General features: G+C 40.0%; 1 protein-coding gene across 7 annotated transcripts in view; it reads left to right on the top strand.

Annotated features, from left to right (window-relative positions):
* KDM4C (lysine demethylase 4C) overlaps positions 1–11,645 on the top strand; it is a 254,076-nt gene extending 242,431 nt beyond the window's left edge. For 5 of the 7 annotated variants that reach the window (XM_054053459.1, XM_054053463.1, XM_054053460.1 and 2 more), the window contains 2 exons: positions 7,745–7,837; positions 10,591–11,644. In XM_054053459.1, the coding sequence (XP_053909434.1) occupies positions 7,745–7,837; positions 10,591–10,767 (270 nt within the window). In that variant the 3' untranslated portion in view covers positions 10,768–11,644. Of the gene's footprint in view, positions 1–7,744; positions 7,838–10,590 lie in introns of all 7 variants that reach the window. The other 2 variants (XR_008447639.1, XM_054053462.1) reach the window with 2 other exon arrangements.
* Positions 11,646–13,606: the final 1,961 nt, after the last annotated feature.

Raw genomic sequence — 13,606 nt, forward strand, 5'->3', positions numbered from 1 at the left:
CTATATTATGTTGTGAAGGTGAAAAGTTCTTTATAAAATATAAAGATTATTGTTCTATAATCACATTAATCTTCAAATAATTTAATCTTCTGAACAGCTGGTCTTCTGAGGAATACTATGAGGTAGATAAGATGAATGTTATTATCTTTTATATTAGAAGGAATCTGACATAGTCAAAACAAATGTCTTTATCTTATTTTAGAACTCTTGGAGAATATGATGAAATCAGTTCAGTTTAAGGAAAATGGATTAGCACATGGGGATTCAGTAGATTTTGGAGTTCGGCAAATCATGGGAGATTAATGTAAACTGTTTTGTAACAACCCCTATCATGGGGGAAATAGAATCATAGAGTGGGTTGGGTTGGAAGGGACCTTAAAAATCACCTAGTTCTACCCCTGCTACCATGGGCAGGGACACCTCCCACTAGACAAGGCTGCTCAAGGTCCCATTCAGCCTGGCCTTAAATGCTTCCAGGGATGGGGCATCCACAGCTTCCCTGCACAACCTGTGCCAGTGCCTCACCACCCTCATTGTGAAGAATTTCTTCCTAATGTCTAATGTAAATCTTCCCCTCTCCAATTTAAAGCCATTCTACTCATGCTGTCACTACATGCTGTTGTAAAATGTCCCTCCCCAGCTTTCTTGTAGGTCCTCTTTAGGGCCCTAACAGGCTGCTGTTAGATCTCCTTGGAGCCTTCTCTTTTCCAGGCTGACCAAGCCCAACTCTCTCAGCCGCCCTCATAGAAGATGTGCTCCAGCCCTCTGATCATGTTTGTAGCCCTCCTCTAACCCATTCCAACAGTTCCATATCCTTCTTGTGTTGGGGATTCCAAAACTGGACACAATACTCCAGGTGGGGTCTCATGAGAGTAGAGTAGAGCAGGAGAATCACCTCTCTTGGCCTGCTTGCCACCCTTCTTTTGATGCAGCCCAGGATGCAGTTTGCCTCCTGGGCTGTGGGTGCACATTACCAGCTCATGTTGAGCATCTCATCAGTGAGCACCCTTAAGCCCTTCTCTGCAGGGCTGGTCTCAATCACATCATCTTTCATTCTGTATTGAAACCATGGATAGCCTTGACCCAGGTGCAGGACCTTGCGTGTGGCCTTGATGAACCTCATGAGATTCACACAGGCCCACTTCTCCAGCATGTCCGGGTCCCTGACTGCCATGACTTTTCAAGTATCATGGAGAGTGGCTTGGCAAGTACATCAGCCAATTCCTTCAAGACTTCTGGATGCATCTTGTCAGGTCCCACAGACTTCATGGAAGAGATCTTTCCAGAAGCTATGCTGAGGCACATGTAGGACAGGGAGGTGATTCAAGACAGGCAGCAGGGCTTCACCGGGGCAAGTGCAACCTAGTGGCCTTCTCTAAGGCTTTTTTCGTGGTACTGCACAACATCCTTCACTCTAAATTGGAGAAATATGGAAATAAGTGGACTATTCAGTGGATAATAAATGGGTTAGGTGGTCATGCCCAGGTCAACAGCTCAATGTCCCTGTGGAGATCCATGACGAGTGGTGTCCCTGAAGGAACTGTTCCAGGACTGATGGTGTTTAATATCTTCATCAGTGACGTAGATGATGGGATCAAGTATGCCCTCAGGAATTCTGCAGATGAGACTAAGCTGAGTGGTAAGGTTGACAACTGTGAGGGATGGGATGTCATCCAGAGGGACCTGGACAAGCTGGAGAAGTGAGCTTGTGAAAACCTTATGAGTTTCAACAAGATGAAGTGCAAGGTACTGCACCTGGGTCGAGGCAACCCTCTGTATTGATGTAGGCTGGGGAAGAGTTTGAGAGCGGCCCTGTGGAGAATAACCTTGGGGTCGTAGTGGATGAGGAGCTGAATATGAGCTGGCAGTGTACACTAGCAGTCCAGAAGGCCAACTGTATTCTGGGATGCATCAAAAGAAGTGTTGCCATCAAAAGAAGTGTTTCTAGCAGGTTTAGGGAGGTGATTCTCCCGCTGCTCTGCTCTGGAGAGACCCCACCTGAATACTGCATCCATCTCCAGAGCCCTCTTCACAGGAAAGACATGGACCTGTTGGAATGGGGCCAGAGGAGGTGATCAAAGGCTAGAACACCTCCCATGTGAAGAGAATCTGAGACAGTTGGACTTGTTCAGCCTGGGGAAGAGTTCTAGGAGACCTTCCAATACTGAAAGGGAGCTTATAGGAAAGATGGGGAAAAACTTTTTAGCAGGTCTTGTAGCAATAGATTAAGGGATCATGGTTTTAAACTAAAGGAGGAGGAGTTTGGACTCAGTATTAGGAAGAAATTTTTTTCACTGAGGGTGGTTGGGCACTGCAACCGGTTGCCCAGAGAGGTGGTGGATGTGCCATTCCTGGAAACATTCAAAGTCAGGTTGGATGGGGCTCTGAGCAACCTGATCTAATTGAAGATGTCCCTGCTTACTGCACAGTGGTTGAATTAGATGACCTGCATGCCCCCTTCCAATCCAAACCATTCTATAATTCAACAATTCTGTGATGACATTTTTCAGTGCTCTTGGGAATCTGGAGAGGTATCAGTTCTCTGGATGCTATGAAACATTGTCCCAGTCTTCAAGAAGGGCAGCAGGGATGACCCCAGTAAGTACAGGCCTGTTGATACCACTTCAGTGCCTGGAAGATTATGGAGAAGATTATTCTGGGAGCTACTGAAAAACACCTGAAAGACAACACAGTCATTGGTCCCAGCCAGCATAGGTTTATAAAGGGAAGGGCCTACTTGACAAACTTAATTTCCTTCTGTGATAAGGTTACCTACCTAGCTCACGAAGGAAAAACAGCTGACATAATGTTTCTGAATTTCAGCAAGACCTTTGATACTGTCTCTCACAGTCTCCTCCTAAACAAAATATCCAGCACACAGCTGGATAAACACATAACGCAGTGGGTGAACAACTGGCTGATGGGTTGGTCTCAAAGGGTCATAGTGAATACGTTGGGCTGGTGATTGGTCACTAGTGGGGTTCCACAGGGATCTATCTTAGGACCAGTAATCTTTAGTATCCTCATAAAAGACCTGGATGCAGGACTTGAAGGTTTACTAACCAGGTTCGCCGATGACAAGGAACTGGGGGAATCTGCTGACACTCTTGATGACAAAGAGGCCCTGCAGAGGGATCTGGACAAATTGGAGAGCTGGGCAATCACCAACCACATGAAATTTAACAAGGGCAAATGTCAGGTTTTCTACATGGGACATGGCAGCCCTGGATATACATACAGACTGAGGAACGAGAGGCTGGAGAGCAGCCCTGCAGGAAGGAATCTGGGGATTCTGGTCAAAGGGAGGTTGAACATGAGCCTGCACTGTGCTGTGATAGCCAAGAGGGCCAAATGCGTCCTGCGGTGCATCAAGCACCAAGCAACGTGATTGTCCCGCTCTACTCCACATTAATGTTGTGTGCAGTTTTGGGCACTGTAGTGTAATCAAGCTACTGGAGAATCCAGGGGAGGGCCACAAAGATGGTGAATGGTCTTAGAGGGGAAGTCATATAAGGATCGGCTGAAATTACTTGGTCTGTTCAGCCTGAAGAAGAGGAGTGGTGACCTGAGAGCAGTTTACTGCTTCCTTAAAAAGGAAGGAGGAGGAGCTGATCTCTGCTCTCTGGTGACCAATGATAGGAGTCAAGGGAATGGCAGGAGGATCTGCTTAAGGAGTTTTACATTGGATATTAGGAACAGGTCCTTACTCAGATAGTGGTGGAGCACTGGAAAAGGCTCCCTGCAGAAATAGTCATGGTGCCAAGCCCAACAACATTCCAGAAGCATTTGGACAATGCCCTTAGACATATGGTGTAAATTTTGGGATTATTCTATGCAGGACAGGAGTTGGACTCAGTGATTCTTGTGAGTCCCTTCCAACTCAGATCATCCTGTGATTCTGTGATTCCGTGATTTACAAATGTTCAGGTTCCTCCGGTGGTCACAAAACGGATCTTCCCCTACAGTGGGAGGGGCTTTACCCCCAGGTCCCCATCTTGTTGTCCATTGACCCGGGAGGGGTGAGGAGAGCAGTTGCCAATTGACTAAGGCAAAAAAGTTGTTGAGTACATCAGTCTTCTCCTCATCCGTTGATATGAGGTAATTCATCAGGGGGATATGCTTTCTTTATCCTTCCTTTTCTTGTCGACATATCTGTAGAAGTCCTTCTTGTTATTCCTTGCATCCCTTGTCAAGTTTAGCCCTAGCTGCACCTTGGCCTTCCTGACCCCATCCCAAGACAACTGGGCAGTGTCCCTATAATCTTCTCAGGTTCCTTGTCCCTGCTTGCACTGCCTGTGCAGTTCCCTTTTGCTCTTTAGTTTGACCAGCAGTTCTGGACTTGGGCACTCTGGTCTCTTCCCTTCCCTGCTTGATATCACACATCTGGGGACTGTGCACTCTTGCGCTTTGTGGGAAGATCCTTAAATATTTGCCAGCTCTGTTCTGCTCTCTTGTCCCTGAGGACCATTTCCCATGGGATCCTGCTGACTAAATCCTTGAAGAGCTGGAAGTCTGCTTTCCTGAAATTTAGGGTCCTGACTATACTCGTCACCTATCCCATATTCCTCAGGACTTTGATCTCGACCAATGCATGATCACTGCTGATCTTGATGTCACTGATGAGCTCACTTGCACTGGTGACCATCAGGTTCAGTATTGCATCCATTTGGATGGGGTGTCTGTTAACTGGGTTGAGAAGTTATCTTTGATGCCCTCTAGGAGTCTCCTGGATTGCCTGCAGCTTGCCATGCTACTTTTCCAACAGATGTCAGCATGGTTGAAGTCCCCCAGTAAGACAAGACCTTGTGAGCGTGAAGCCCTCTGTAGCTGGAGGAAGAGGGCTTCACTGGTGGGCTCCCCTTGATCCAGTGGCCTGTAGTAGGCACCAGCCACAAGGTTCCTTTTGTTAACTCTGTCTTTTATTCTCACCCATAAGCTTTCAAATTGTTTGTGACTGTTCTTCAGGAATAGGTCTTCCTACTCTAGCATAATTTCCTGATACAGAGCACAACACCTCCGCACCTTCTTCCCAGCCTGTCCCTTCTGAACAGCCCTATAGCTGTCGAAAGCCACACTCCAGTCATGGGATTCATCCCACCAAGTTTCAGTAACGGCAGTCAGGTCACAGCTTTCTAGCAGCACAGTAGCTTCCAGCTCCTCCTGTTTGTTGCCCAAGCTCTGTGTGTTTGTGTGGAGGTACTTCGTCTGGACTGTTGGCTGCATCACCTTCTTAGTGGAACACCCCTTATTTCCCTTAAGGTGTTCCTTAGAAGTTCCCTTGCTGGCTCCTACTACCTCAGGAGCCCCTGGCTCCTCTCCTCAAGACTTCTGCTGTGCTGCAGTGTCCCCAGCCTGTCCTGGGGCAACTGGTGGAAGGCCCATACCAGCATCCCATCGCTCTAACCATAGTGTGTCCTCCCACAGCTTATCATAGGCAAGCCTGATGTTATCCCCATTCCCCTTCACATCTAATTTAAAGCCCTGTCATCGAGCCCTGCAAGCTCCTGAGCAAGGACTCTCTCTTTTGAGAGAGGTGGCTCCCACTTGATGGCTGTAAGGCTGGTGTTATCTAGGCCATCCCATTGTCAAAAAAAACATGCATGGGCTATGACAAAATGCACCAGATTTATGTTGTCCAGTTCCACTTTTGACACCCAGAATACTCCTCAATCCCTAAGCAGGATTATACAAGCCAAAGGTAGCAGGTGCTCAAGTTAAATTGTTAATGTGATCTGCATTTAATGTTTTGATAGTTTTTTTATTATAATGTTCACTATGTATTTTTGAGTTTCATTTGTAATTATTAAATTATCTGCTCATGCTATTAATTGCTTTCTAACAATTTAAACTGACCTTTGAATTTACGATGTTCTGATAAAATACAGTCTCATGGAGAGAACAGCATACTATGCAGACACAGTACAACAGCAGAAGTCCAAATAAAACAACTTGCTGGATAAAATCAATAATTTGAAATTTAGTATCTGCAGTCTGAATTAAATTAGAGCTATTAGTGATGGTGGGTTTATATTTTGTATGAATCATGATACTGTTGAAAGTCTTAGGAGCTCTTCTTGTGTTTGCCTTTGATAGTAGGCAAATTCATTTCCAGTGTAGTATGCTGAATTATAGCTTAAGAACTTCCGATTACTCTTAGCTGAAAATGTTAAATATATTTCATACTGCAAGCACACTAGATTCTGTAGTACGAAGCCGTTGCCTCCTGCTGCATGCTACCAGTGAAAACAAAAACATTGCCCACTCAGAAAGTGATTTTCAGATTACATGGAGCTGACAGTTAATTTCCTGCCCAGTTCTTTCACCAGTGATACAAAACTCATTATTAACTAATTTTATTATGCAAAGACATTACCAAATGCGTGGTGCAGCAAGGAGTAGGAAGAATAGAAAGGCTGCTCCTGCATGCTTGTGAAAAATATCTAAATTGCCATACCTAAAGTGCCATTATTTTATTAAACAAGCTTAAGCCAAACTGACCTCTAACGTACCACTAACAGACTAGTTTTATGGAGTTAGTAACAGGAGCAGAGAGGAGCAAGGATGTTTTTAGTGACTGGTATCTATCTGTGCTCTGTGGATTTTAAACACATTCCAGATTTGTGTATCCCTGTCAAATTGCTGTAAAAAAAAATGGCTTTTTAATAAATTAATAGTTTATGGATCTGTACCCTGGCTTTTGAGAATGGATGTATTATATTGGATTTTTCAGCTGTTCACAATTAATCTGACATACTCAGTCATGGCAAGATTTTAATTTGAACCTACAAAACACAGTCCATATATAAGTTCAAATACATGATTTTTTAATTTTATCTATGATAATACTTTTGATAAGTTAGTGATTTCTTATGTTTGTATTTGGGTTTATTCTTCTAACCTAAGGCTGTTGTCATTCAAGTGGTTTCATTAAGTCACCTAAGGATGTGGAATTGGACTTTTTTTAATTTTATACCAAACTTTAAAGTACAGTTTCTGTGGGAACTAAAACTGCGGTTATAGATAATAGCTGAAATTCACAATTGTTAGATGAAGTATTAAAAAACTCAACAACCCGGCAGCTACTGAAAAGGCTTAAATGCTTCAGTGCCTAAGCATTTTAACATTCCCCACACCTAGTTACATTTCCTTTCTCATTTTCTGCTAACGGGGTTCATGTTGGATTAAATCTAAACCTAAGCATGATAAAGCTTTTCATCTTCTGAACAGAGCATTTTAAAGAAATTCCATCAGATTAAATAAAATTCTGTTAACCGGAATTTCCTTGGTTGTCACTCATACTTCCATTTTTTCGACATAGTCTTCCTCAACCTTGAAGCGCAGGATTTTAAAATTAATTTTTTCTTTATCAGAAGAAAGTAAAATAATGAGAGACAAATAAAAATGACATGAAGACATTTTAATGTGTCATTCCTACAAAATAATGTTTTCTATGTTGTTACTCATTGGCATTCCTACTCTAATAAATTTTATTTTATTCTACGTTTGTTGAATAAAATAAAATACATCTTTGCTTAGTTATTTTTCTCAACTTATGATTTTTTTGCAGTTCCTAAGAAATAATATTTCTAAATGTTTTGTCCCAATTTTACCTTACTAAAATAGATAGAAAAAATATCTTCTATTTCTGTGTTAGCACATATATTTTTGTCTCAAGACATTCTCAGAAACTTCCTGCAAGAGGTAAATTATTGTTTCAATTTTAAATACCTGTTTTTTTCATTAGGTAGAGTTTGAAGATGGTTCTCAAATAGTAATGAAGAGAGAGGAGATTTATACGCTAGATGAAGAGCTTCCTAAGAGAGTGAAAGCACGTTTGGTGAGTATTACTGATGATAACTTTATAGTGTGTATATATATGTGTGTGTGTATATATATGCTCAAAATATCCTTAACAGTATCCTTGGCTTTATTCTGGATTTCCAGTCTAAATTGGACCAATGTTTTGTGAAGCCTGTGCTAATATGGCTGGCTAAATCAGCCCAGCAATTAGCACAAGTGTCCGTTCACTGGTGAGAATGGCTAGTTGTTCTTCCAGTGCAGGCAAATGTTGTTGTCAAACATAATCCTTTTCTCCTAAAAGGGACATCTTGTTTGATCATCTGTCAGGTCATGAGTTCTCAAGTTAGTAAATATTTAATTTGACAGTCATTCTGTTCTTTCAGTGTACATTTAACATGTATACTTTATTAAAAAATCTCCAATTTCTCAGAGCTTTATTATTTCAAAAGAATTGAATTTAATAAAAATTCAATTAATTTGTTCTAAGAAACAAAGTACCTGATCAGAACTCATTAATGTCACTGGCAGGGCTCATCAGCATTTCAGTGATGTTTGATCTAAAAACAACTCTTTGCTATATTTTTAAAGTTTCCTGCGGTTTCAAAGAACATCCACCATCTGGTTGTTTATATGTCTGCTGTGTGGAGAAGTGTTGAGGTTCAACAAGAGCACAGCACTTAAAGGTTGAAAAGGGAAAGTTCTACTAACCAGTTGCTGGAGGAGACAAGTGCTGTTATCTGTCATTGCCATTAATGCTAAATTTTGTGCAATTCAATCCATTACAAAGTCAACTCAGAAAAGCACTGTGTTCTTCTAATGTTCATATTCTATTTTAGAGCTGTTCATTCAAGATTGCATTGCAAATTAAATGCTAGCTTTCTTAACATGCAAAACCAACGCATAAGGATAAAAAAATCATCATAATTGAAAACAAACAATAATTCACTGTTGTGAATAAAAATTTCCCTTTTACTTAAATTTTTTCAGTGAAGCTTTGAAAGGGAGAGCAGTGTACAGTGTATTTTTCATTGCTGCAGGAAGGTGGGCATACATGATACCCTTTCACACAGACTTTATGTGACCTTTCTTAATTGATTCCTGAAGAGCTGGGTGCAAGGAGTTGTAGAGGAATGATGCGTAGAGTTGCTTCTTCTGCTGTATGTCAGCTTATATGAGTTTGGTGGGTTAACATAGCATTACATGGTGAGGTAGCTGAAAAAAAATTTCAGTCCAGCTTTTATTTTCTATGCTTCTTGCCATATGCAACTGCCACCATTGTTATTAGCATAGTTTCCTTCCATCCAGTTCTCAGTAGCCGACGCCAGCATGGGTGCTGTATGTTTCAGAAGCTAGGATGTGTGTCAAAGGAAAGAGTTGGCATCATATATGAAAAGGGCGGTAAAGCTGGGAAAGGAAGTGAGGTAGAGAAATGTGAGACTGTCAGCCTGCTGAGGGAGTGTTCACCAGAAGGACGCACTGTGTTACTGAAGGAATAGGATGAGATCCAGACAGTTCTTTCTGATGGGAGGCATGGTGGTCCAATATTCTTGTCTTTTTGTCTTACCTATTTGGGTCAATATTCTTACCTTTTTGGCAGTGTATTTGGGATAAGTGCACACATCTTTCAGTTTCCTGACCGACTAGGGATATGATAAGTGTCTTAGAAATTGTTAAATGAACCATTATGCTCATTGGGGTTCTCATTATACTCTGAGAGGATTCCATTTCCATTTTTTTTGTTTTAAGAGACCATATATAAAAAGCATTTATAGTTCGCTGCATGTAGAATATAAACTATTGCATTTCACTAAGGTTAACAATACAAATATAGTTGATTTTATGCTACTCTTTTTTAAATGGAGTTCTTATAGATCTATATTTTTTTTGTGTTTGACACCATTAACTTCATAGGGGATTTAAGTATAGGTTAAACCCATTTAATGTAGTGAACTAAATTAAACAAACCGCAGCCTGTGCTCAGATCTTTGCATAATTTCCTACTATTGCCTCAAATTCTATAAATATGTAGCTCAGACCTCAAGGTATGCCCAACATCTCCTTTCCTACCTCATGCTGAAGTAAGTTAAACACAGCTTATGATACTGTTTCCAATCAGTTCCTTCTAAGTGATGCTTTTCCTAATCCTGGGAATTTTCCATGACTGCAGCAGTGGAAGTCGGTCCAAAAATTTCTGTCACTGCTTTTCCCCAAATGGCTTGCTGTTTGCTCTCCTGCTGCTTTGTTTCAGTTGATTCCCAACTGTTTTAATTTTGCTGACAAACAACCAAACTTGTGACTGATTCTTTGCAAATTAGGCAGTGTTCTTTTTGGAGGTCGATGCTTTAGTACCTTGCACTTAAAACTTTTCTGGATAACACAGTGATGGATAATATTTGACACTGCTAGGACAAAACCTGCTCAACAATTGCATCACCTCCGTGTTGCTGATTTTCACTTTGAATTAGAGTGATTATGTGATCTCTGGATAAATTCAAATCTAAAGACTGATATAAGTCATGTGTGTCTAAGGAACACCCCAGACCTAGAGAATTAAATGATGAGTAGTACACACAAAATATGGAAAAGTGAAAAATTGTATTTTGAATGTGACTTTAAAATAGATATATTTAATACTTAGACATTTTCTTGGAGACATTTGTAATTGTAGTGATGTAGCTATCTTCGTATGATCTAATGAAATATATCTGTGTTTCCATGTAACTTGTCTAAAATATGTCAGAACATGGGGGCCTGTATGAAACTCTATATGTAATTAATGTCTGGTTTTAGTCTACAGCCTCTGATATGAGATTTGAAGACACATTTTATGGAGCAAATATTATCTTGGGAGAGAAGAAGAGGCAGAGAGTATTGAGTTCCCGCTTTAGGAATGAATATGTGGATGATCCAGGATACCGCACCTTCTTAAAAAGCTCATTCCAGAAGAAGTGCCAGAAGGGACTATAAAGGAAGCAAGAGAGAGAGAGGATGTTGATTGAAAAGCATGCAGTGTTATTTGGCAGTTGGTTTCAGTTTAATTGAATACCCAATTTTACAATGAGCTAATCCATACACAAGGCTTGTAAACTGAAGTACTTGAATTCTGATTTCTTCAGTTAATGTATTAAAGATTTTGCAGTGTTTTGCATTATGAAACTAAGGGGGAAGCAAGCTGAAAGTAAGGGGGATTACACAGTGATATGCTGTAGAAAACTTTCAGTCCTGCTTGTATTGAAGTAAGTGGTAAAATTCCCTTTGAATTATGAGATAAGATTCCAACCGAAACCATCCTATGATTCTATGAGTCACATTCAGAAGAGGAGAGATTTTAGTAAGTAGAGATAATTTCAGTGGCTCATATTTTTTTGCAGACAGGAAAGGATATTAAATTTAATAATAGCACTTTTTATAAAACATTTTTAAAACAATTACAAATATGTACAGTACTAAGACAAACAAAAGCTGTATTTACCTTGTACAGTGCTTTTACATTTTTATGTCACTACCGCTTTCAGTAGGTTTTGATGTGGATTCAGCTGTTGACTTAGATATTTTTGTCTTTTAAGAAAGATACCTGCAGTGCAGCAAAGGTGTTTTGTATATTTAGAGAGGCAGATTTTGGCAGTTATTTTTAAACATGTTTTTCATAAGGTCTATTAAGAATAGCTATTTGTAAAATATAATTTTCTTCATTATGTGCAAGAAAAAATAGAGTTTAAATATATATGCTTAACTACCTAGTTTTGAATGACTATTATTGTCTTCCTTTTAAAATAATATGTAATAATATTTTAAAATAAACAAACAAATAAATACTGTCCTTTTACTTACAGCATTTTGTCTGTTGATGTAGGTTTCAATTGTATTATTTGATACCTCTAGGAATCAAGAAACTTCACTATTTGTAGTGTGCTTGTAGTTTCCAGAATACAACAGAATGCATACACAGGCACACGTATGGCTTGATATTAAAATGCAAACTTGATAAACACTGTACTTTCATTTCTTGTCTTCCTATTTCCCATTAGTCTTTGGATTCGTGACCTTTTTGGATGTTTCACAGAAAGCAGAAAGTCTGAATTTGTCTGAAACTCTTGCATACGTGAAAGTAAGAGAGTTCTGTCAAAATGACATCATCTGTTTCTTGTAAATTGGAACGTCAGCAGGATTTCTGACTATCTGCCACAGAAAAAAGAGCCCACTCAAAATCCAATTTAGATCTAAGCACTGCTGTTTCTAAGGTTCTGCTTGCAAAAAACCTCTGAATATATGTACCCAACAAATTTTTCATGTCAAACCCAGTCCTTTATATAATAAGGCGTGCAGGTCTTTGTTTCACTGTAGCCCTTGCATGATTATTCTTATTTTTTTGGGATTAGACAGTGAAATGTTTTCATTTACTATGTGACAGCTCAATTGACAATTTAATTTTTTTGTGTTACATTAACTATATTTTCTTGTACGATGAAATCACTCAGAATCCCTTTAGCCTAAGAGACTGTTTAGCTGTGACAGTCAGAATGTATTTCTAATTGATCACACTTTCTCTAGAGGTAGTGGGTTGTAGAGGGTACTGTCTGGCATATTTCAGAATGTCGGAGCTCTTTCCGTTATTGTGAAGGAAAACTAAAATCTAGTAATCGATTTGCAAAATGCAAGATTGTTTCTGCCTTCTAGAGTTAAATGCAGTGGGTAACCTGAGGCTTAGTTTCAAAATACTGTCCTAGGGTAAGTGCTTCAGCGATCCAACATGAAGGTTCAAAGCAACTGTGACATTATTGGTTAAATACATAGAAATATATTTTGCTATTAAATAGGTGATGCTATGGTGGTACTACACAGGCTAGAATTCAAATATATGTTCTTTTCCTGGGTCTGATATGATCTTTTATGACACTGTGAATAAGCTACCTCATCTCTGTAAAATGGATGCAGTGTCTTTCTCTTCAAGTGACCTGAAATTTGCTGATTTCAGTGTTGCAAAATTATTTTAAAATGTTCATGCAAAAAATATCAGTTGGCTTGTTTCACCTTCTACCCTTCATCAAAAAAAGTTCTGAAAGGCTTTGAAATTATTTCTTGCCTCTGTAAGGTGCTATAAAATACCTGCTATGTAAGTGAAAAGCATAGTCATTGTAATGATTGTAGTTTCATGCCTCCTCTCCCAAGACATCATAGCACTTGCAAACTGGACTCACTGAACAACTGGCCTAGAAAGAGCTTTCCTGTTCCTTTGGGACTCCTATAACCCCATATTTTTCAGTTCCATGTCTAATATTGATACAGACCTGTGAGAGAGCAGATTCACATGAGGTGATCAGTGTGCTGTGGTCTGGGAAACCAGGAAATTGCCATGCCTGAATTGGGTAAGTGAACACCAAAATAAGGTCATTTGCAGTCTGTGTAGCTAGTTCTCAGTAGCAAGGTTAAAGTAAAACCTTCATGTGTTGTTTTTGTCCTGGTCTTAGGGATGGGTATGTCTTTTCTCATGAAAAAGCGTGTCAGCATTCACGACAACTTCACTTACAGTGTCTGTGTGAGCATGAGTGGAGTAAGTAGGAAGAGTGAAGTGTTACCTTTAAAGACGGGCTAACTGAATCAGTGGTGGTTTTCTTCAGATTAAAAAAACCCAACTTGACCATTTGTAGCAAGAGAACACTGCATACCTCAGGACAGGAGGAGTCACACTCTTTCTATTGTCTTGTCCACACAATAGTAAAGTAATTGTCTGAGATATTAAAAAAATGCTGAAGGCTCCGCCTATGCTTGTGAGTGTACACTCAGAAGTAGTAGTTTAGCCAAGATA

Source organism: Cuculus canorus, chromosome Z (genome assembly GCF_017976375.1).
Source record: "Cuculus canorus isolate bCucCan1 chromosome Z, bCucCan1.pri, whole genome shotgun sequence".
Taxonomy (NCBI): domain Eukaryota; kingdom Metazoa; phylum Chordata; class Aves; order Cuculiformes; family Cuculidae; genus Cuculus; species Cuculus canorus.